The following is a 23,258-nucleotide window of genomic DNA, read 5'->3' as shown; positions in this document are numbered from 1 at the left end:
GGCATTTGGTACGTAGGTAGGTAGGTACGTGCATACAACTTTTCATCCAATCAGCTAATCCACTTTGAGGTAATACTGAAATAAATATTTAAAAAAGGGATTTAATTAACTAGGTGGTTTCTAATGCTTCGATTTTTTTTACACAATATATAGATGGATAAGATAATTACGTGTCAAATTATAGTAAGAAAGCGACCTCTGGTACAGTGGTTAGAGCAAGATGCGGGTTCGATTCCCAGTGTGATAGTTGGTGTACCTTTAGTAATATAGAAAATCATTCATTGAAAGGCGAGATATGCATTGGTCCATGCACAAGCGAACATGGGACATCTCATAAGGTTTATCTATACTAATACATATTATAAAGAGGAAAGGTTTGTATGTATGGTTTTCACGCATAAACTACTGGACCGATTTTGATGAAATTTGGCACAGACAATCTTTAGACTCTGAGAAAGAACATAGGCTACCTTTTATTGCGAAATATGTACCACGGGAGAAGCCGGGGCGGACCACTAGTACCTATATATTTTGAAAGGTATTTTATAATGGTATCGATATTTCAGTGAAGTTGCATGAATCATGCTTCGGTTGAACTCAGAAGCGCAATAAATAATATTGAGATTATAACGGTGAAAGGTATGAGCGAGGCACAATGTATAAACAAAATTTTACGTTGTTATTAAAAGGTTGATATTAATTTTCGAACAGTTTCACTTTTACCGTGGTTTCATAAAACCACACAACATTTTTTTGTTGGTCTTCCGAAAAACAAAACATTTCGATTCTTCGAAGCGGTTCAAATATGTAATTAAAAATCATAAATAAACTAAAAACTAGCGCTAGCTGAATTCAAAGAGATACCTTTAAGGGCCCTTAGTAGGTGAAGACGGAAAAATGGACTGTTTTCTATGAGCTATAACTGAAAATATTGAAGTTTTTTCGCACTGAAATTTCTAATATGTATTACAGAACGTATGTGTGATGGGATGACTGTTTCCAAAACACGATTGGAAAAATTTTGCTCGATAAAAAAAAATCCTGAAGTTACCTCTAAAATATCATATAAATGCTCATTACAACCGTATTTTACGATAATAATTCGTATAAAATCACAAATACATAGGTATTTACCTTCTCGATTTCGTGACTGTTTTAGATTTAGAAAATACTAGATATTTTAATTCACTTTTTGATAAAAATGTGAATGGCGCTTACGATTTTTAGTTTCGAGCACGTTGATTCCATACTAAACGCGGACCCCCTCACTCCTTACCTCAGGCCCGAATAGCTGAATTTTCGCTGACCGCCTAACCCCCCTTAAGTTTTACCACCAATAACTCATATCTAACTTTATCCGGCTAAAACTAGATACAACCTCATGTAGGTTATTAGCAGTAATATAAATGTATATACCTAGAACATATATTATCATTGTAGAACAAAGAATCCGTCCTACTCGACTGATCAAGCGTAAATGATACAGTCTTTTCATCAATAATAATTGATCTCATAGGTACCTAGTTACCTATTTGTGTTCGAAGAACATATTTTCTATTTATTATTTTAATAGGTAAATTAAATTTATATGGCTATTTTTAATGTCATAAGAACTTGTGATCGTCTTCTTGTCACCCATGCGTTTTTTTTCTCACAGCTAAACTAACTGCGCAACGGCTGGATCGATTTTGATAAGATTACGTTAGCTTCATATTATATTATAATGTTATAGGGATTGATTTAGGCTACTTTTATTATAAAAATAGAAAAAGATTGTTTTCAAAAGTACGATCAGTATAAATAAGTACAGTGTATCATATTCTCTCGTATACTTTGCACGATTCATAGGATTTTCAACCAAAATGCAATAGAAAAAGGGCGTGGCGTTAACGATCATTATGTGCGACACCAAATCACATGTCATGCACAAATGGTGTAGCATCGTACCAGCCCCCGAAACCCTGCAGATTCTAGCCATACTCTTTTCGTATCATTTATAAACCATCAGCAAGGCGCTCCGTGTCTCCCGCGCCACGGTTGCCATGGCGACCAGCAGCAAACACTGCCAAACGCTGTCATTCTCGCCAGACTTGAAGGGTTGTAATGACATCCAACAAATGTACGACGAGACGGTGGAGGTGAACGGCACAGAGATAGATAGCCCTAGCTCTGAGGAGGGACTTGAGGAAATGTCCAAATTCAACCCGCCCGTGCGGCACACCGCTCGCCACGATTTCGACTCGGATTCCGAAAGCGATTCCAGTCCGGACAAATTTGAGAATTTTTCGGAGGAGGATCTGGTACAATTAATAATATTATGCTTTATTTTTCGTTTCTTACATGTATTAATTAAGCTATTCAAAGTAAAGAGTGCATTGAACTTAAATTTATTTCCACTAGAGTCTAGACTAGAATATCTCTTGAAATTATTGATTTAGTATATACTTAGGTAACCTTTACCTTATGTACTGTACCTAAAGGTTTATACATCCAATTAGGTACTAGAAATCCATGGTTTGGTTTAGACGTGAAAACGTACCTAGCCTTATAGCAAAATTTGACCGTAGGTATATACCTAATATCTATATGGCTACAGTTTTTATCTTGAACGGCTCGATCATATTAGACAATTATAATTAGCCTAATAAATTATATTTAAAAGTCGTTTCGCAAATTGGTTAACTACATTTGACCAAGAGACGTGGGTATCGTATGACAATGGTGGCCCACACATACTCTGAATAATCATTCACGCTCTAGTTACAATTTCTCCACAATTGTTTGTATTAAATACCTACCAGTAAAAGTAGCCTCTATATTTGTTTACGGAAGTGGTTAGAGAGATTGTTAATGTAATTTTGCTATAGATAGTATTAATTACTACAAAATTGACTATGACTCTGCAATCTTAGATCGACAGATCGCGATGGATATGTTATGTTTTTCGTGAATTATTTATATTTGAATACCTAGTTACTCTGGTATCAATAGGGGCAAATAAATAAATGTTTATTTCTTGCTTTAAAAAATATGTTGTTTCAAATGTATAATTAGGTCTCAGCCTTTTTTGTAAGAATCGTTTTAAATATATTTTACGTAACTTTTATATTTATATCTAACTATAGGTGAATTGACCGCCTATTGACCGCCTCCTAGGTACAGTGGTTGACGCGTGATCGTAGCACCGAGGGGTCCTGGGTTCGATTCCCGGTGGAGACGAAGAAAAAAAAATGTCTCGGTCTGGCAGGACACAGAAGGCTGATCACCTACTTGTCCCTAAAGAAAATCGATCAGTGAAACAGATGTATGAATAATGCATCTGCCCCTTACCCCACTACGGGGACACGGGACTTCACTATAGGTGAATTAGTTATGCTGTTTGTATGAAATAAACCAAATTAAACGTAGAGAGGATTGGAAAAACAAAAAAATATTTTATTTTTATATTTACAGTCCCCTGACAGAAAGTCTAAGCATTCAGATTTAAAGGAGGACGCGATGCAAACCAAAGAATCTACCGAGATGTCCAGGCAGTCGAGCAGACGCCATGATTCTTCCAATTCTGGTTAGTATTCTCTACTATTCTGCTTTAAATTCTATTAAGATATTGTATTACTGTCCACGTATTTAACAAAATTCACCGCAAATAATGCTACCGTATAGGTTTTAAATTTAACCATGTTATCTGATCTTATTTGTGGCTACAATAGAATACATTTCTCATAATATTATGTAGGTTGCTACTGGCGATCAAACAGGACATTTTCTATTATAATTTACCATCAAGCATTTCTAGGCTTTAATAATACGTATTTTTTTTAGAAACAGATTCCGGAGATATAGAGGCAGATTTGACAAGACCAGACCCAGTGCTGCCAACAGCAGGGAGTGGCAAGAAACGCGGCGTGGTGATACCAGCAGAGGGAGCTTATGATCCCAAGCAGTTTGCAGACCTTAAGGTGCCCCCGGAAATGGAGAATATATTCCAGTATATTATGAAGTGAGTGGAACAATATATGGAAATATTTTGTCGACTTTCCTTTGATTTTTGTGAAATTTTTGCTCTTTCTAATTAAAAGTTAAAACATTCTGATGCTAGTAAATAAAATGAATGAATATCAATGTATGTATAAGTTTCGATTTTAGTTTGCAATTCTTTAAGCAGCATCTGTGTCATGATGACTATAATATTTATATGTGATACCTATGTATATGAAAGCAACAATGAGATTTCTACATTTTAATGCGGTGAAAGCGTGCAAGTTGTGTGAAGTGTCGTCTTTATTTGAGAAAAGCTGGTTTAAATTTATTCAATGCGAAACAATTACACTATTAACTATTCCTTGATTTTATGCTTATGAGTTCACTTGTTTGGTTGAATTAAAAGATAGGTACGTATTAACTTTCAACGTTCGGTAGTTAGCTAATATTGAATTAATTAATAAATGGCCGTCTGCATTGAAAGTTTGATTATGTTTCATATTAAAATATTACTAGATAAATAAATATTAAATAGGTAGATATTAAAATAAATAATCAAATGAAACGATGATAAACGGTTACTTTAAAATTAAATATTCGAAAGTTACGAACAATATGACATTTAAAAAAAAATATGTAAATATATCTATTAATAGGTAAGTTTTTAGACTCTCCACGAAGACAAAAAAAACTTTTAAGAAGTGTTGGCATTCTTAGTTTTGGTTTGAAGTTTATGACGATCTATAAGCAGATATTATGTTACTACTGAAGATACCAAATGGCTATTTATGGGCGACGCCAGAATATCCATAGGATGCATAAGAAATGTGTTTCTATTGCATTGAAAAATGTACCTATCAGGTTATAAAGTAGTTAAAAATAAAAAATGCTATGTAATATTTTTTCGCTTTCTCTTAATTTGTATTCTAAAAGGGTTAATCTGGACTAGAGGGAGTTGAATGAGATTAGATGTAGTTTAAGTATAATTATTGTGATTACCACATGGGCAAAGCACATGGGCTCTCATTTTATTTTATTTTATGTCTAGGAGGCTAAAAGCTTTCTTCAAAAGAGCAAAAAAGCTTTTTCTTTCAGCATATGACAATTTCCTGTTGGATTGTATGATTTACCTATATTTAAACAAAACTAAACCCACTAGATACACGCCGCAAAAGATCGACATCGAGTTCAAGCTACAACCCTTCGTGCCGGAGTACGTGCCTGCCGTTGGCGACGCGGATGCGTTCATAAAAGTGACGGCCCCGGCGTGCGGGCCGCGGGCAACCCTCGCTGAGCAGGCGCTTGAGTTTATTGATAATTTGGGTAAGTTCTGTTTACATTATAGTTACATATTTACACTAGATACATAGAGCAAAAGATAAAGTTGAAGTCGCAAGCCTTCATGCCGGAGTACGTGCCCGCTGTAGGCGACGCAGACGCTTTTATAAAAGTGAAGCTGAGCAAGCGGTTTATTGATAATTTGTGTTAGTTTTGTTTGTATGATAGTCAATAGGTAATTAGTTTCGGCATATACCAGTAGGTAGAGCTTATCTCGTCTTTTTATTTAATGTAAGCTTTATATGTATAGGGATCGAATTTATTAAGATAAGGTAAATGTTATCGGATGTGCTCTCATTTGTCAGCTAATTAATAAATGAAACCAAGTATTTTTGACCGGACTTTCCAACGCAAAATCAGTAAATTTATCTTTTTTCCCTAACCTTGGTCCGCTTGACCGCTTAATTCATCGACATTTCTATTTCGAAATGCAAAAATATATTCGAATTTCGATACTATAATTTTTAACGCATGCACTTGAATTGTGACGCTCCATTAATTATAATTCTGACCTATATTTAAAAATACATCGAGTGCTAGTTAGTTCGTTCAGCCAAATCTTATCTTGAAATTAGCAACATAAACATTGAATTTGCTGTGAAGTGAAAACAATGTAAATATAATTAACGTCATATTTTGTCTGTGACATCATGCTCTAAATTTGCATCTTCTCTTATCGTACATTCTCTAGAGATAGGTAGGTACATATATTAATTGAGTATAATGTACTCTATCCTTTGAAAGCCAAAATGTGTTTATTTGGCAGATTAATAACTACATATAAAATATTATAATTATATCTTCTTAAAATTCAAGAACAATCTACAAACTATAGCGTCTATCTACAAAAAAGAATTAAAAAAAGCAGCTGTCAAAATTAAACTGCAATAAATTGGCGGCAAACAGATGTCTAATGCTATTAATCTTATTTGACTGCAAGATCTATCAAATATGTTCTTGAACTATAACTGTCTTCTGTTATTTATAAATAAAACTAACATGCGTACGCGTTGGTAAACATAGTTTCGAAATAGCTGATAAATTCATATTAAAATATTAATAACTTATGTTTAGAATTTAGATAATTACTGTTTATATACCTATGAGACATTTTAGATGGATCTATGAACAATCGAATCCATGATTAACGTTCATATTTTAATATGTTAGCAAGCTAGTTTAAAAATCTAAGCTATGTGGTTTGGTACGGGTTTCCAGTTGAAAAGTTTGAAACAAAAGTCATTGGCATCAACGCCTAAATCGTAAACTCAGTTTAAATATAGCTTGAACCTTGAATGCAACAATAACTGTGTTTTAAATCCAAATAGGACATCGTACAGCTATGTGGAAATCTGGGTTTAATTCCTGTTTTTTTTTAGGTTTAACGATACTAGATGAGCCGTCGGCTGAGCAAAGCGAATCGGCGTTGTTACACTTGCAACTACGTGCCATATCGAAAACATCGAGCGCTAAGTCTACTGTGGTAATTGTTTTATTTATTTTATATGACTAGCGTTGTGCCACGGGCGTTTGGGTTGAATGGTACACTAGATACAAATAATATTACAGTCTACAGCTTGTTCAAGTTGTTTTAAAATCGATTCAATTGTTTTGAGTATCTCTACTCTCTAGCCAACAAACGATACATCACTCTATAATATAACTAGCTTTCCGCCCGCGTTTTCAAAGAAAAACCCGCATAGTTCCCGTTCCCGTGGGATTTCCGAGATAAAACTTATCCTATGTGTTAATCCAAGTTACCCTCTATATGTGTGCTAAATTTCATTGTAATCGATTCAGTAGTATTTGCGTGAAAGAGTAACAAACTTACACATACACATCCATGCTCACAAACTTTCGCATTTATAATAATAGGTAGAAATAAAAGATCAGATGTATGTATATGAAACATTTTATTAATATTTCAGTTAACCAAGAAGATAGATAACGCAGAGAAGAACCCAAAAGCGATCGAGCGCTGGATCAAGGATGTCAGTGAGCTGCACATGTCAAAACCGGCACCCACCGTCACTTATACTGCGTATATTTTTTTAAATATAAATAACCTTGCCATAACTGAAAGAAATAACATGTTTTTCACGCAAACATATTTGAAAGAAATAACATGTTTTTCAACACATTCCACGTTCGCAACGTTTCTCGTTGATGACAAAAATAATTTATAATTCGAACCAGTCGTTTTTGAGATAAGCTCGTCCAAATAAACAAACTCTTGCTTTATTATATTATTATCTATTAGACATCTGGCTAGTTACTTTCAGGAATTTGATACCTCAGATTAATTTTCTCAATTTAATCACTAATTATTAATATTTAATTTACAGAAAAATGCCAGACATAGACAGCCTAATGGAAGAATGGCCAGAGACAATGGAAGAAACGCTAAACGATGTCGGTTTCCCGCCTTCCACGCTCGACTGCTCGCTGTCAGAATACGTAGATTTAATCTGTGCCGTGTTTGACATTCCCGTCATCGGTGACACTTTGAATGACAGAATACAAGCGCTGCATTTGCTGTTTAGTCTGTATTCAGCTGTGAAAAATTCGCAGTTATACGCGGATAGGATGAAAGAAGAAAAGGGATAATATTATTGATGTAAAAAAATAAATAACTACATGCACTGTAAATGTCTTTTCATTTTAAGTTAAGTCCCCTTTTCAAAGAAGTGTAGTGTTAATGTATGTATGTACATTTGCATAATATGAAACGTACGATGTAATTTGTAATCTTAACTAATAGACCGGGAGATACTGACACAAAATTTCGAGTCATTTGTAACAGGATGGCGGTTCTACAGGGGTCTTAGTACGCAATGACAAAAATAAAAATGATGGTGTGAACGCTGGTACCGGTGGGTTAGTCGCGTGGGCGTTAGTCGAACTCGTCGGAAAAATAGCGAAAGTCAAACTATTTGTAACACAAAAATTTTAGAATTTACCGATAGCCCATAAAAAAGAAGAAGGCGGTAGTGTCATGCCATACTTTTCCGGTATGACTTACAGCCCGCCATACCGACGCGAATGTGTTGATTTAAAAAAAACAATTATTCAACCATTTGTACCAAGCTAACTTTTGCACAGGTAACCATCGTCGTGCAGCCATTTACGAAAATCGCCATGCCATACTTTTCGGACGATTCCAAATGGTCGCCATACCGCCGAAAATCTGCAATTTTTTTTTATTTCGCCTATCTTTTTGTACCAGTATTGCATTTGGCTTTTTGGAGAGTATTTGATAAAATGTGACCATTATTATATTTGCCATACTTCTAGTAGGGGGAAAAAGTGCTGTCATACTTGAAAAATAAATTTATTATTAATTTATATAAGTTAAGATTTCCAACACCTAGATCTTTGAAATTTTGTATTTATATTCGTTGATCCTCAAACTTACAGGAAAAATAAGTGCCATACTGTTACAAATCGTTTGACTTTCGCTATTTTCCGATGAGTTCGACTAACGCCCACGCGACTAAGCCGCCGGTACCAGCGTTCACACCATCATTTTTCTTTTTGTCATTGCGTACTAAGAACCCTGTAGAACCGCCATCCTGTTACAAATGACTCGAAATTTTGTGTCAGTATCTCCCGGTCTATAAAGGAATAAAACAACAATTACTTTGGCAATTTTATTTATTTACACGTTTTAAAAATATACATTTACTACAATCTGTTATTGACTCGTTAGCCTCTGGTTTAGATACTATAATATTGGTACAATATTTTATCACGTCGGCAATTTTTTAAATATTTTTTTTTTCGAACGTAATGCAACATAGAGCTCTCATTGAACCGAGTCTATAAAAATAAAATGAATAAAAAAGTTATTATAAATATAACAATACAATATTAATATGTAAATTTGTATAATACTTTATCTAGATACGTGGTTAAATACAAATAGTACCATTACAATTAATTAAATACACATTCTAATTATGATATAGTTCTTGCACTGTAAAAAATGGACGATTGGTTGAAAGTTGAAACATTTTTTAGTAATTAATTAAGTACTTAATACAATACTAACTTTTTATAATGTGCAGATACAAAAGTACTTGGAAATTGTACAAGAAAATTATTAAGCAGGACAATTGATACTATATTTTAAAATATATCCCAGTTTCATGAGAGCTCTACATATTTATAACCCAGGAAAAATTACACGAAATAAAATACATTTTCTTGCAATATTTTTTCTTTTTTAATATTCAGAGATGTTTAAGGTTATACATTAACCTTCACTGAGGTTATTTTTTGATTATTTTTTAATCATTTAACTCGTTGTTTCACAAATGAGATCTGTTTCTGTTAATTTGTTATTGGAAGACTTCGTTAATTATAATATTTTATGAAAGGTATGGATAAAATTATTATTCACTATTTAAAATTATTGAGGTTCTAGAATATTCTTCATAATGTTCGACATTTGAATTTTAAAAAGTCAGAGCGAGACAGCATGATACACATATCCTCAAAAATCCACAGATAATAGAATATTAATATTATCTAAAGAGAAGTTGAAATTAAATTATTTTCGAGCGTGAATGGGAATTAATTCTAACAAGTTATTTTAAGCGACTTATTCATATAAATACACTAGGAATTTACAATTAATCCTATATTTACATACATAGCAATGTCACAAAGCTTTTTATTTTATCACAGTTCCATTCTTTGCACCCACACTTACATAATCGCTTAAATAGGAAAATTTATGCCATTTATCACTAAAGAAAATAATAACTATTTGAACACAAGCGATAAGTTAAAAAAAAATTAAAAAAATTCATCACATTTGTACAAAATACATTTCTCATTCAATTTCATATCACAAACAATTTTTTGTCTTTTATTATTTATAACTACATCACATTAGAATAAGGGAGCGAGAATTTAACGAAATTAAAGCGAGGAACACATTATCGACGAAAAAAAATTACTAAGTGATCTCTAGTGTACCGTGTGTGCTATGCTTATGTTTAAACGAACATTTTGTTTATGGTCACATTTTGACATGTGTCACATTGTGTCCCTTCGTCCAGCATACTCACCATGAAATCCTGATATTTCATGAATGTCAAAAAACTGTTCTGAAATAGTGCTAAATAGTGCCCAAAGGAAAAAAATAGTGCTCTTGTACTTGCGAAGTTATAGCCATAGTTCGATGAGTATGCTGGACGAAGGTTTCGCCCAGCATACTCACCTCCGTCCGGAGAATCTGTATACGCTTCAAACATAATTCATACTTCAAAAAATAGTTCCCAAATAGTGCCAAACGGTGCCCAAAAAGAAAAAACAGTGCTCGAATAACTTCGGAGTTACAGGCTTCGTTCAGTGAGTATGCTGGGCGTAGGTTCTACGCCCAGCATACTCACCTCAGTGCGCGAATATCGAACGAGCTATAGGTACAATTTACGTCTCAAAAAATTGTGCTTGAAATAGTGCCCAATATCAGTCCAATTTTTGCTTGACTTTTGACCTAGAAAACCATTAAATTTGATTGTAAACTTCTACATACATTACATTGAGTACAGTCGAATACAATATTATTAACTTTCTTTCTAACAATTTTTGTCTTGTGTAAATTATTAATTGTCTATGTAAGGGAGTATTTACTTTAGAATCGCAATATTATTAATTACACATTATTTTAATAATACTTTATAATAATATGATTAAGCCTTCGCGCGTCGCATGGGACCCCGGTAGCTAGGAACAATGATTTTATATATTTTGTCTAGATCACGGCGCTTGAAGGATTAAGATATCAAATGAAGTAAATCATGCATGAAAAATAAAGTTGCTGTTATTAATGCTTACATTACAACTGACAAAATTATTCAAAATAATCATTTTCCGGATCAAGGACGGTACCACAACGTTTACGGAATTGACCTGTATTCCTCATGTGATAAAGTTCAATATAGTGTGGCAGTAATGGATGCACGTACGGTCAATAGGTATGGGGCTTACGACGCGCGGCGCCCGCGACGCAAATGAATATGTTTATGTTTAAATACTAGATGGCGCTGCCCTAACATCTTACGATTATTAGACAAGACTGATCTGTATTTTGATGGTGATAAGGGTCCATTTTGTGTCACAAAGCAATCGAAACGAACAAGCGCTTCTCAGTTTCTTTGTTTGTTTACTTCGTCGCACATCATTATAATAACGCCGGCTTTTGAGTTTGACTACATAGTGGGTTGCAAAACCAAACATATATACAAAAAGAAACTGTATAATTTCCTTTTTACAATTTTTCAAGATATTAATTTTATTGGCTGCAAATGACTGTTTTTATTCAGACAAACACACAATGCAATGAAGTAATAGACTTCATTTACGCTTAAAGTTTCATTCATTTATTATTATTTATAAAATATATAATAATGCATTTAATCGAAAGTTTTTGACATGTGAGAAAATACCATAATTATTTCCAATAACATGAAGTCTACAATTAGAAAGTTTAATATTTTTGTCCAAAAACATATTGTGTCGACGACTGTACCCCATTTTACGTTAGTATGTAGAAGTTTACATTAAAATTTAATGGTTTTCTAAGTCAAAAGTCAAGCAAAAATTGGACTGATATTGGGCACTATTTCAAGCACAATTTTTTGAGACGTAAATTATACCTATAGCTCGTTCGATATTCGCGCACTGAGGTGAGTATGCTGGGCGTAGAACCTACGCCCAGCATACTCACTGAACGAAGCCTGTAACTCCGAAGTTATTCGAGCACTGTTTTTTCTTTTTGGGCACCGTTTGGCACTATTTGGGAACTATTTTTTGAAGTATGAATTATGTTTGAAGCGTATACAGATTCTCCGGACGGAGGTGAGTATGCTGGGCGAAACCTTCGTCCAGCATACTCATCGAACTATGGCTATAACTTCGCAAGTACAAGAGCACTATTTTTTTCCTTTGGGCACTATTTAGCACTATTTCAGAACAGTTTTTTGACATTCATGAAATATCAGGATTCCATGGTGAGTATGCTGGACGAAGGGACACGTCACATTGATTCTATTATCTATCTCAAATGAAATCGTCCTTGGGGAAATTGTTTTATTCAAAATGATGAAAAGAATTAATGTGACTTATTTATTAACAAGTTTTTATAAGGAACAGTGGTTTTTGCCAACATAATGCTGTTTAAACATAAGCTTAATATAACACTTGTTTTTGCACATTTAAATTTTAACAATGTTTTACATAATAAACGACAATTTTAATCGATTGTACACTAGCGTTAATATTTGTTGTTACAACTAAGTCTGAGTATACACTAGATAAGTTTTTCAATGTCAATATAGGCCGGTCACACACTTGCGATTGTTGTATCCAGTAATGCCTGTTCAACACTATCGTTTGTTGGTTATTCAGTAAGGCCTATTACTCACTAGCGAAGATTCCATACGATTTTAATGGGTTGGTGACACACAGTTGACATAAAGACACTTGATTGGTGCACACTAAATAAATAAGGCTGGCTATTCATGTCTGTCTGGTTAAGGGGTTCCTATAAGTCATAAGGTTGCCGATCAGCCAGTAAAAATACTTCCTTTGATTAATATTTTGATGGTGAAACAGGTTCAAGCTTCGCCTGTAAGATACTTTCTCTGCTTCAGCTTTGAATTTCGAGAATCGAGCTAGTGACACACTAACCAGAACATATATTCATAAGGCTTGTGCCACACTATCGACTAGTATAAAATTTTCCTGATTTCTGGCTTGTGATAGTGAAATAAGTTCAGAATCCTCCTGTTGATGGGATACTGCTGCTGTTTGAGCTCCGAGATTAGATTTATTATGGCTACACACCAACCATAGTCATGAGTCATCCATAAGGCTGGTTCCACACTATCGACCAGTAAAAATTTTCCCAATTTCTTGCTAGTAAATAGTTATAGTTACTAAACCTCACGTTCGCTAGTGATAATGAAATAAGTTCAGAATCCTCCTGTTGATGGGATACTGCTGCTGTTTGAGCTCGGAGAGCGGCTCGTCGTCGTTGCGGATGCAGAAGTAGCTGGTGATCATGCTTCTGCAGATCGGACACTTGTCCAGTTTGGCTGGAATTAGAGAATAAAAAATATAAATATAAATAAATAATAATAAAAGACGTGTGGCACTCGGGGACTGCCACGGTAAAGCTATTGCATGCCTTCAAGCCGCTCCTCCGTGCCCGTCGGAGTGGAGCGTGAGGCTTTTCGTTACGGAGTTTCTGGATTCGGTCCCCGCGCTCAAGGCCCGCGATAGAAGCGATGTAATAGCTTAATATTTAAAATAACTATCTCTACTGTGATGATGATTTAAACTCAAATTCAAACATTTTGTAATTTATATTTGTAAAGAATGTGTGAAGTGTAGCGTGTTTTGTTGTATAGGAATTATTTAGATGTTAGAGATGTAACATTGATTTGAGTTTTGGGACAATTAATGACAATGTACAGTGTTGTACAATTTGGATTTTTCTCTAATTTTTATGTGTTAAAAATATATTCTATATTTTGGAGTACAGCACAAAAGCTCTATCAGATCCGACCAATCAAATCAATCGAATCGAATCGAAATCAAAGATAAACTTAGAACAGGCTATCTTTTTGGTTACTACGCAAATAAATCCTGAAGCTTATCAGTAAATCTGATAAATTTATAATCTCAAAAGAAATATCATTAAAACAATGTTTCCAAACCTTGAAAACCAAACGAACTCTTATATAATTGAGTGCAGCAGAAGGTTGCAAACATTCAGAACACGAGTGACGGATGTATGCGCGTGCGTCGAATTCTGAGTTGATGCCTTGAGTTTTGTGGATGTGACCTTTGGTGTCACGTTTATCTTTAGAGTTAGGTGCATTTGGAAAATTTTGGTAAAATACTATTAAAAAGACGCTGATTCCTTAGAGTTAGGAGTGCGGAATAAATCGAATGCAATAAACTCGTAATTGGATTATTTCTGAGGGCTAGGTCAGTTATAAGGGTTTAGACTTTAGGTAATCCTAAGCCTGTTATGAATGCATAATAATATGAACGCGAAAGTAAATTTCTATCTGAAAGATTTACACTTCACTGAAAAGGTTTCGATGAATTTTTATTTAGAGAGAAGGTTACAGAAGGCTACTTAGAGGTAAGAGATGGCTACTTCTCTTGCCGAAAAGAGAATTTTTTATTTTCCACAATTTTTCGCCCATTTCTGTAATCACTCAAATATGTAATCGATATATGTATTATAAAATCTATTCCTTTCCCTTTCTATTTCTGTTAACCGATATATCGGTACTAAAAACTTTGCACAAACATAACCCTTTTGCTCTGAAAACTGACCCATCACCATAACCAAGATGATGTAAGGTCACATCACACTGACCGCAACCTTGCACACGACGAGCATCGAACACACGACCCGCATACAAACGGCACTGTATAGATTGATTTATGCGCTGAATGCTAATGTAGTGTATGTCGTGAATAAATTAATTGTCTATTTTCCTCAGGTTTTATCTCAGATCGCAGTGATATTGTTCTTTGATTTTCTATTTTAAGATGCGATTTTAAATAGAATGTCTGATGGTTTGTACTTAAATGAGCTTTAACAATCAATGAATTTGCAATATAATAAGAGCTTTGTTGAGAATATTATAAAATGGAACTGATGTAACTGATTTATACTAAACTTAGGGCATATATAATAATATTAGCGCTACTATAGGATGCAGAATGTGTCCAGGTGCGATCATGGCACAGAGCGTATTTTGTGGTGTACAATGAAGTGCATGTATTGTAATTGTGAAAAGGGTTTATTTTGTTCTATAGAAGACTTGGAGCACATAGTAAATAAGGTCATAGAACACAGGTTTGTATAGCTTAGTTGATATTGAATGTAGTGCACATGTCATAGGGACATTTTAGTGGTGGACAAAAGGTCAAGTGTTTTTCAGCGATCATATTGTGTAATGTGTGTTCATTCATGCACACAACACGGTCGCCAGCAGCGTGTACACGTACGGTGTGTACCCTTACGCGGCGTGTACCCAAACTTTGGGTACATATACGTGGCGTGTACCCAAACGGTGTGTACCCTTACGTGGCTTGTACCCAAACTTTGGGTACCTATACGTGGCGTGTATCCAAACGATGTGTACCCTTACGCGGCTTGTACCCAAACGGTGTGTACCCTGACGCGGCTTGTACCCACACCCGGCGTGTACTCTATGCTGTGCCCGTTTACTCACGCAGCACAGCGTCGCGTGGTCCCGAGCTGTGCCAGTATCCCCCCCGAGCTGTGCCAGTATCCCCCCCAAGCTGTGCCAGTATCCCCCCCGAGCTGTGCCAGTATCCCCCCGAGCTGTGCCAGTATCCCCCCGAGCTGTGCCAGTACCCCCCCGAGCTGTGCCCGTGTACTCACGCAAGCAGCGCGCGCAGAGGCACGCGTGGCGGCACGGCAGCAGCGCGCGCGAGAGCGGCGCGGCGGCGCACACGCAGCACAGCGCCTCGCCGCCCGCGCGGTACCCCTCGTCCACGTCCGCCATCTCGCCCGACACGTACAGTTGCTGGAATTACGAACAATACTTCTTAAGGGGCTGTTAAGAGCAAATCTAACAGTGATTGCGCTCTCCTTTACTCCCATACAATTGGACAGTGTGCGCAAAAGAGAGCGCAATATCACTGTTACTTGGCGGGGCCAGGGCGTAGAAGAAAAATATAATAAGAAAATATGTGATTTAAGGAAAAGTGTAGGTCATATGCGAAATATGACTCGTTAGAGTTTCAGGTATGAATATGTTGACTTCGTGTTTTAAATTGCAGACCCGTACGTCAAAAAAATAAAGACATAGAATCGTTTAATGATGATTTTAAGACCAATCTTTGCAATTATTTTCTATCGAGCCGATTTCGTCCAATTATGTATAGAGTCCGTCCACGTTCTTCGAAATATGATGAATATTAACATATATTTTTTTTGATGGGCTAGAATAAATATATTAAAAAAAAAACTGCTCAAATAACTTAAATTTGGTGTTGTCAGCCCCTTAACTACATATTAAAGACATTTTGGAAAACTAGCTTTTCGCCCACATAGTCTAAAGCCGTGACCGCACAGACAGGCGGCTTGCTTAGCCCCTAGAATCTAGTGGATTGCATTCTGACTACTTGCAAGTGACAGGCCAAGCGCGCAGTGCGGCTGATAACAAACATTTTGTATAGTTTTTTTTACTAAAATACTCGCTCTAGCCGCCAACTGCCAAGTAAACCGCCTGTCTAAGTAGCCGTGCAGTGGAATAAGGATATTACGATTGAAACAAATGTTTTACTGCGGTAAAAAGAAGCCTATTTTACTCTGTAGTCTTCGGACTGTCGCGAGACAAAAAAAAACACAACACACGAAATGAAAAGAAGACACAAATTGTTAATTTTCTTCTCTGATTAGAGCGGATCATACAATTCAAAATGTACAACTACAATAAAAACAAAAGAAGAAATTATAATAAATAGCATATTAATTATTATCAAAAATACACAAACATTTGTGTAAAAGTACTGTAAGAACAAAACAATAATATTTATAAGTTTTTCTTCGCAGTGCGTGCGTCATTGCGTAAAATTAGACATGTAGGAATCTAAATATGTTTACTATGTATCAAGAATTAAGTCACCAAAACACATGTATGTGGAAAATTCTCAAAATAATACAATGAGTTACTGTGTACTACGTACTAGAGAGGACATCGCTACTACACTATTTGTAACACGAGTTAGAGTCAATCGTCTCAAACCAATTTTTTTTTGTTACATTGATTGGTTTTAATTGATAAGTTTATTCATATTTTTTTAATAAGATAAACAATATTTATTTGTTACATTGGTTTTAATTTATAAATAATAAGAGGCAGAATATCTACAAAGTGTATGACTCACTAGCCGCCCCGCGCCGCCGCGCTTGTCGCACAGATTTTGTTCGTGGTGTCCTCTCTATACGTAGTAATAATACCTCAATGAAATAATATTAAAATAACGTTAACGGTTAACCACCCAATATGGTAAGTGACAAAAGATCACTAGAATATTGTTTTCAATTGGCTAAGTGCAGCTTTTAACGTTATTACGATTATATTCGATTATATTCGATTTATATGAATACCTACAATTACAATTAACTTAATCGTTTGAAAAGGTAAAATATAGAAAACAATGTTCCAATGGAAAATTAGAAAATTCGAACAAATTAACTTTTCACTATTTGTATTATTAACATTACAATGTATCTCTGTTACTTTGCAGAGTATTGGAAGATGGAAACAATCCCAAATTTTCAAAACAAAACCATTAAATAATCATAAATAGATTGTTTATTTCTCTATTTTGTTAAAAGCAGTGTTAAAAATAAATTCAGTCCTGAAAGATAGATTGTTATTCTATAGGGAAAAGTTTCAGCAGAATTTTATAGAAAACAGTAAAAAACATTTACCTTCAAACAAGACAAGTGTCCATTTGCCTGTTTCAAATACTGCGCTATAACCCCGCTCGGCAGCGGGCACTGGTCGTCCTTTATGTGTACTATGCTTATTAGTGCTACCTGGGAAATAAATAACAATATTTAAGTACAAATCGATCAATACCAATTGAGAAATTTCTCAATAAAAAGTGGACGTTATTAATCACTAGCTGCTCCGCGCGGTTTCACCCCCGTGGCACCACTCCTGCTGCCCGTAGCGTGATGAAATATAGCCTATAACCTTCCTCGATAAATGGGCTATCTAACACCGAAAGAATTTTTCAAATCGGACCAGTAGTTCCCGAGATTAGTGCGTTCAAACAAACAAACTCTTCAGCTTTATAATATTAGTATAGATTATCATCAAGAGACTCTTCCCTTTACACTAAACTTTAGTCACTAGGCAAAAGGACATATAAGCTTTGTATGAGGTTTCAAACTAAATACGCTGGCCAAGTCAATCAAGTTCACCGTTGTTAACAAAAGTGGTGGGACTTTTTCTTTGCACCTGTTCACTCCGATAGGTCAAGACTCAAACAAAGTAGAATATATCCCCGAAGTGGAAGCAAGAAGGCTATTGATAATAAAGATTAGTCGAAATACTTGGATCATTTTTATAATTCTACTGTCAAGCTAATTTTCCGATAGACGTTTCCCTTTCTCAACTCGACGAAAGGGAACTTCTCATGAAAAATTAGCTTGCTATTAGTCCCCATAAATGGCCCAGATATTCTAGAATCTAGATCAATCAACTCCTTAGCTTGCCCCTAAAAATGGCCCAGATATTCTCTCTTAATTGACTTCTTACCGTATCGTCAGGCCGCAACTCGGCTGTATCCCGCTGGTCACGCGCGAGGATCACCACGAGCGGGTAACAGCTGCGGGGCGGAGGCCCCAGCTGGAGGGGTTCATCTGATGACAGCTTTAGCACCCTCTCGTCATGGGGGTTGCTTCTGTAACAAGGGAATTATGGGTTCTTAGGTCAAACTACATCCTTATTTATTCCTTACTTCTGTACCCAGAAAACTAATCATTTTCAAATTATTATTCCTATATTCAAATAAGCATTTCGTGTGCAAGTAGAAAATGTATCTCATAGACAAAAATTTAGTGATTAAATTAGAATTGTTGCTGAGAACGATTTTGAATTGTGAAATTTCCAAAAAGTTATGAAGAGCAGAAGCAGTATCATTGAGAAAGCCGGCTAAAAATTTTCTAGGGATTATAAACTTGAAATATGGCAGAATACGAAAGCGCCATAGGCCAAAGAACAACATATATTTATCTATACTAATATTATAAAGAGGAAAAGTTTGTAAGTATGTATGTAAGTATGTATGTATGTATGGTTTTCACGCAAAAACTACTGGACCGATTTCAAAAATTCTTTCACCATTAGAAAGCTGCATCTTTACTGAGCAACATAGGCTATATTGCATTTTCAAAAAAATTAGAGATCCTTACCAAAAATGCAATAATGTAACCCAAGGTGTAAAAAAATCCTCAATAAAACTTCTGTCATCGCGTGCGCTGCGGAATCTATTGAAGATAGAACAAAAAAATGTTCTACAGTATTATAGAATGGATCAATATCTACAAGAAAGTCCGCGATACCATATGTCCATCTTCAGTAGTTATGTTACTACAACAACTTTTTTACGTTTTCAAAGTAAATAGAAGTGCCGACAGTAATCAAACCATGTTATCCATACACATATATTAATCCTTATCCCATTAAATGATGTTTTATTATAGACTGTTTCAATACCAGCAAAATACTTTTTAAATGAAAAGAATTGGATATTCCATTCAAAAGATATAACGAATTTAAAAGTGCCAATCTACAGAAAATAGTAGGTATACTGTTCGAGCAGGCCGTAGTGCGGGGGTCACGGAGGAATTCTACCAATATGCGTCTTGACGGAACACAGTGGGGTTTTGGTCGGTAGGAATCCGACATAACCCACGGCCCCTCCCCTGGAGGCCGTGGGTATCTATGAAAGATTTCCCCACTAAAACAAAAAAAAAGGCCGTAGTGTGGGACGAGGTAAAGGTGATTTTCATGTCCGACCTATAGTAGACTTTTCACTGTAAAGATATCGCTATCTATGCGGGTGAAACCGCAGGGCATTGCTAGTAGTTAAATAAAAGTGAAAAAATTCGACCCAATACTTTATCTTCATCTACAATAGAGACAGATGGATATGGGTTAATAAATAATTCTATATGTGGTTAGTGTACTAACACGTATCGTCATGCTATAATTGGCTTTCCATCTATTCGTCTGAATTTTAATTTACAGCTGTTGACCTTACGTTTTTTCTGATGGCAATCGGTACACGCCTCGCGTTAGTATCGATAACCTGTGATAATGTCAATAACTAATAATTGTTTATACAACCTGAGTCTGTATATTTCAGTAATCATCACGGTAGAATGGTATTTGATTCAATAGTTATTAGTTATTTGTTAAAAAAAGCAACAATTAATTCTATGAATTATATATTATAAATTGTTTTATATCTAAATACATATACACTCTGTGTCCTGAAGATATAGAATCTTTGTACCGCTGCATTTTTCGGATCGACAAAAACACTCCCAGCCAAAGCTGTCGCTTTAATTATGCATTTCAATTTAAACTTAAATTTATTTTTTCCTTTATGCGCAAATATCGAAAAACGTAATTATATTTTGCTTAATATTCCTTTGTCCTTCCTTGTTCAATGATTTTGGAAACAGATTAAGACACCAAAAATTTCCGTACAACGCTATACATAACAAGTTATCTAACTCAATATGTTTCGAAAATACCATGTACATTTGCCTTACAGGTTATGGAGCCCTGCAACAGCAGCCTACATACTAAACTTGTGGAGTTTTTAGGGTTCCTAGTGCCTGTCACTAACACGGAACAAATCATAGGTGTTGTTTAGAATTCATCCTCGATGCACCACCTCACTCTCAGGATGGAAATTAAATGAGGCATTTTCACCAGCTCAAGACGATGTTCAGGAGCTATTCTCACCAATATCACCGGTAGCACTAACTTCCTTGCGCCTGACCAGTCGAGCGCAACCACGTGCATCTGGCCACATAACAGCCTTTCGTAACCCAGTGGCCCATTGCGAAACAATCGACACGACTCAATGCTAACCATAATGGATTGTAAACATTCAATATCATGTTGTTGTGCTATGTTTTGTCTACCGCAGAACATGATTTGCATTGTTATACCTATTGTATAGCTATGCCTTAGGAGTAGCGTAGCATATTATGGTAACAGGAAAGATCGTGTGATCTTGAGAAAACCATTATCTTGCTGTTATGTCTCTAACACCACAATAACTTTTTAAAGCCAGACTTTCAATATAAAACATAACGTAAATGTAAATAAATAATATTTAAGCTTCTCCTATTTATTTTTCAAAGAAAGACCACTTGGAGACAATAAATAGTTACAATTTAACAGAATCAAGGGCGTCTATCAATAACAAACGTGAAAGGCCAATCACCCGCCCTAGAAGTGGAATAGTCCACTGTTTTAATTCAGATATTGACAAGATAGGTTTGATGTAATGAACTAACTTTCCCAAAATGAAGGATATTTTACAAGTATATTATTATTTCTTATCACAGCCAATTAACCTTTTTGTTCAGCTTAATTAGTGTAATTTGTACAAAAAAGGAAAAAGCTTACAAATTAAAGATAACATCAACGGATGGCTAATTATAATCAACTAGTTTAATAATATCAATAAAAAATATAGAATAAAAGAATTCTTCATATATTCTGGACAATCTTTTGCCATTTTTAACCGACTTCAAAAAAAGGAGGAGGTTATCAATTCGGCCGGTACCACAATGCCATTAATACGTGATGGAAAAACAATTGACAAATGCAAGTTGCATCATCTTTATACAATTTTCTTTAACGTGATAATTTCCGATGCATTTTAACAGAAAACCTCAGTAGAACAGATAAGGCGCGGGACATATACAAGCGGCGCGGCGCGCATCGGGCGCACCGCGGGCGCGCTGTTGGCGTCCGAAAATGATATTTATATAGAGTGGTTAAATGCATTTTCTTCATGCATAATTTAGTAAAATTATGTTTTTTGTGCTAAAAGAGATTTGAAAGTAACGTTAATTTGAAAGTAACGATTTTGTTTTGATAATTCCTTGTAAGTAAATAGCGAGGATAACCCCACGATTGCAAATATATCTTTGTTGGAAATGTTGGAATTTACTTGGAAAATTTTATAGTACTTTTAAAGTAATTTTAAAGTAGTACTGGTGTAATGATGGAAGAAAAGAAGGTTAAAATAACACAAAATTTATATTGTACTAGCGGTCCGCCCCGGCTTCGCCCGTGGTACATATTTCGCAATAAAAGGTAGCCTATGTTCTTTCTCAGGGTCTAAAGATTATCTGTGCCAAATTTCATCAAAATCGGTCCAGTACCTAGTTTATGCGTGAAAACCATACATACATACATACATACATGTTAGCGCGTTTAATTTAAAGATAAAATTATATTTTAAAAGTAAATCAATTGATGAACTTAATTAATTATTTTAAGAATAATCAAATGGATAAAAGTATTAATAATCATTTAATAATGTCATATTCAAAATAACGATCAAAACAACACAAATAACACCTGCGCTGACTCACACAGTCACGCCACTCGAATAATCGTTCTATAAATAACGGTCGTCTGCAGTTGCGAGTCATTCTTGTACCGACTTTGGTCGAGTCAAGATGTCTAAAAAGTATTATATCAGTATTTAATTACGTAATACGACCACGCTTTAACATCAGAAGTAGAAGATGAACCAGCCCTTCCTCGGAATCCTGGCAGGCTGGCACAAATTCTTCCATCATACTACGTGACAGTGTGCAACTGTCACTGTCACCATCATGACAGTATACCACTGTGGACTTCAATCTACGAAAAATTGGATTGAATTGATAAGTAAATAAAACCGGCCAAGTGCGAGTCGGGCTCGCGCACAAAGGGTTCCGTAGCAGCAAATATAATAAATTACAGTTAAATCAACCTATCTCAAAAACTATAAGAGATACTTTGATCAAACCAAAAATCGTTGAAAGAGTTAATTAGCATGCATCACCTCTATTTTTTTTAGAATTTTATACCCCGTAGTTATAAAAATAGAGGGGGGGGGGACATACTTTTTACGACTTTGAGAGCTGATATCTCAAAAACCGTTCACTTTAAGAAAAATGTTTTTTAGAAAACTTTATATCATTTTAAAAGACCTTTCCATTGATACCCCACACGGGTATGTACATCGAAAAAAAAAATTTCATCCCTCAGTTACATGTATGGGGGGCCCCACCCCCAATTCTTTTTTTTACTATTTAGTGTCATATTTTTGTAGCGGTT

At 35.3% G+C, this 23,258-nt stretch overlaps 3 protein-coding genes across 4 annotated transcripts in view; 2 read left to right on the top strand and 1 right to left on the bottom strand.

Moving 5' to 3' along the window:
- Hrd3 (HMG-coA reductase degradation 3) overlaps window positions 1-23,258 on the top strand; it is a 215,875-nt gene that overhangs the window by 39,263 nt on the left and 153,354 nt on the right. The window lies entirely within an intron of this gene.
- Window positions 1,951-7,962, top strand: IFT46 (intraflagellar transport 46). The gene is made up of 7 exons (XM_089706560.1): window positions 1,951-2,300; window positions 3,454-3,565; window positions 3,823-4,000; window positions 5,141-5,304; window positions 6,699-6,802; window positions 7,248-7,360; window positions 7,665-7,962. The coding sequence occupies exons 1-7, from the start codon at window positions 2,043-2,045 to the stop codon at window positions 7,924-7,926; spliced, it is 1,191 nt and encodes a 396-aa protein (XP_089562686.1). The 5' UTR covers window positions 1,951-2,042; the 3' UTR covers window positions 7,927-7,962.
- LOC149480683 (cell growth regulator with RING finger domain protein 1-like) overlaps window positions 8,956-23,258 on the bottom strand; it is a 55,179-nt gene continuing 40,876 nt past the window's right edge. Inside the window, exons 4-8 of one of the 2 annotated variants that reach the window (XR_016317040.1) lie at window positions 18,657-18,801; window positions 17,822-17,929; window positions 15,761-15,905; window positions 12,369-13,424; window positions 8,956-10,375 (exon numbers count right to left, since the gene is read on the bottom strand). Coding sequence is in view for 1 of the 2 variants with exons in the window: in XM_089706727.1 (XP_089562853.1) it covers window positions 13,282-13,424; window positions 15,761-15,905; window positions 17,822-17,929; window positions 18,657-18,801 (541 nt within the window). In the remaining variant the exon portion in view is untranslated. The other variant, XM_089706727.1, reaches the window with a different exon arrangement.

The sequence above is a fragment of the Colias philodice genome, chromosome 18, assembly GCF_061535455.1.
Source record: "Colias philodice isolate Cphi_HAF_F1 chromosome 18, ilColPhil1 Martin Lab GWU primary, whole genome shotgun sequence".
NCBI classification, from domain to species: domain Eukaryota; kingdom Metazoa; phylum Arthropoda; class Insecta; order Lepidoptera; family Pieridae; genus Colias; species Colias philodice.
The sequence above is the reverse complement of the archived record's forward strand: the minus strand, read 5'-3'. Positions and strand labels throughout refer to the sequence as shown.

Coding starts and splice junctions, on each gene's coding strand:
- IFT46 (XM_089706560.1), top strand. CDS start 2,043: ATGGCGACCAGCAGCAAACACTGCCAAACGCTGTCATTCTCGCCAGAC. Junction 3,566..3,822: donor CCATGATTCTTCCAATTCTG/GTTAGTATTCTC, acceptor TATTTTTTTTAG/AAACAGATTCCGGAGATATA. Junction 6,803..7,247: donor CGAGCGCTAAGTCTACTGTG/GTAATTGTTTTA, acceptor TTAATATTTCAG/TTAACCAAGAAGATAGATAA.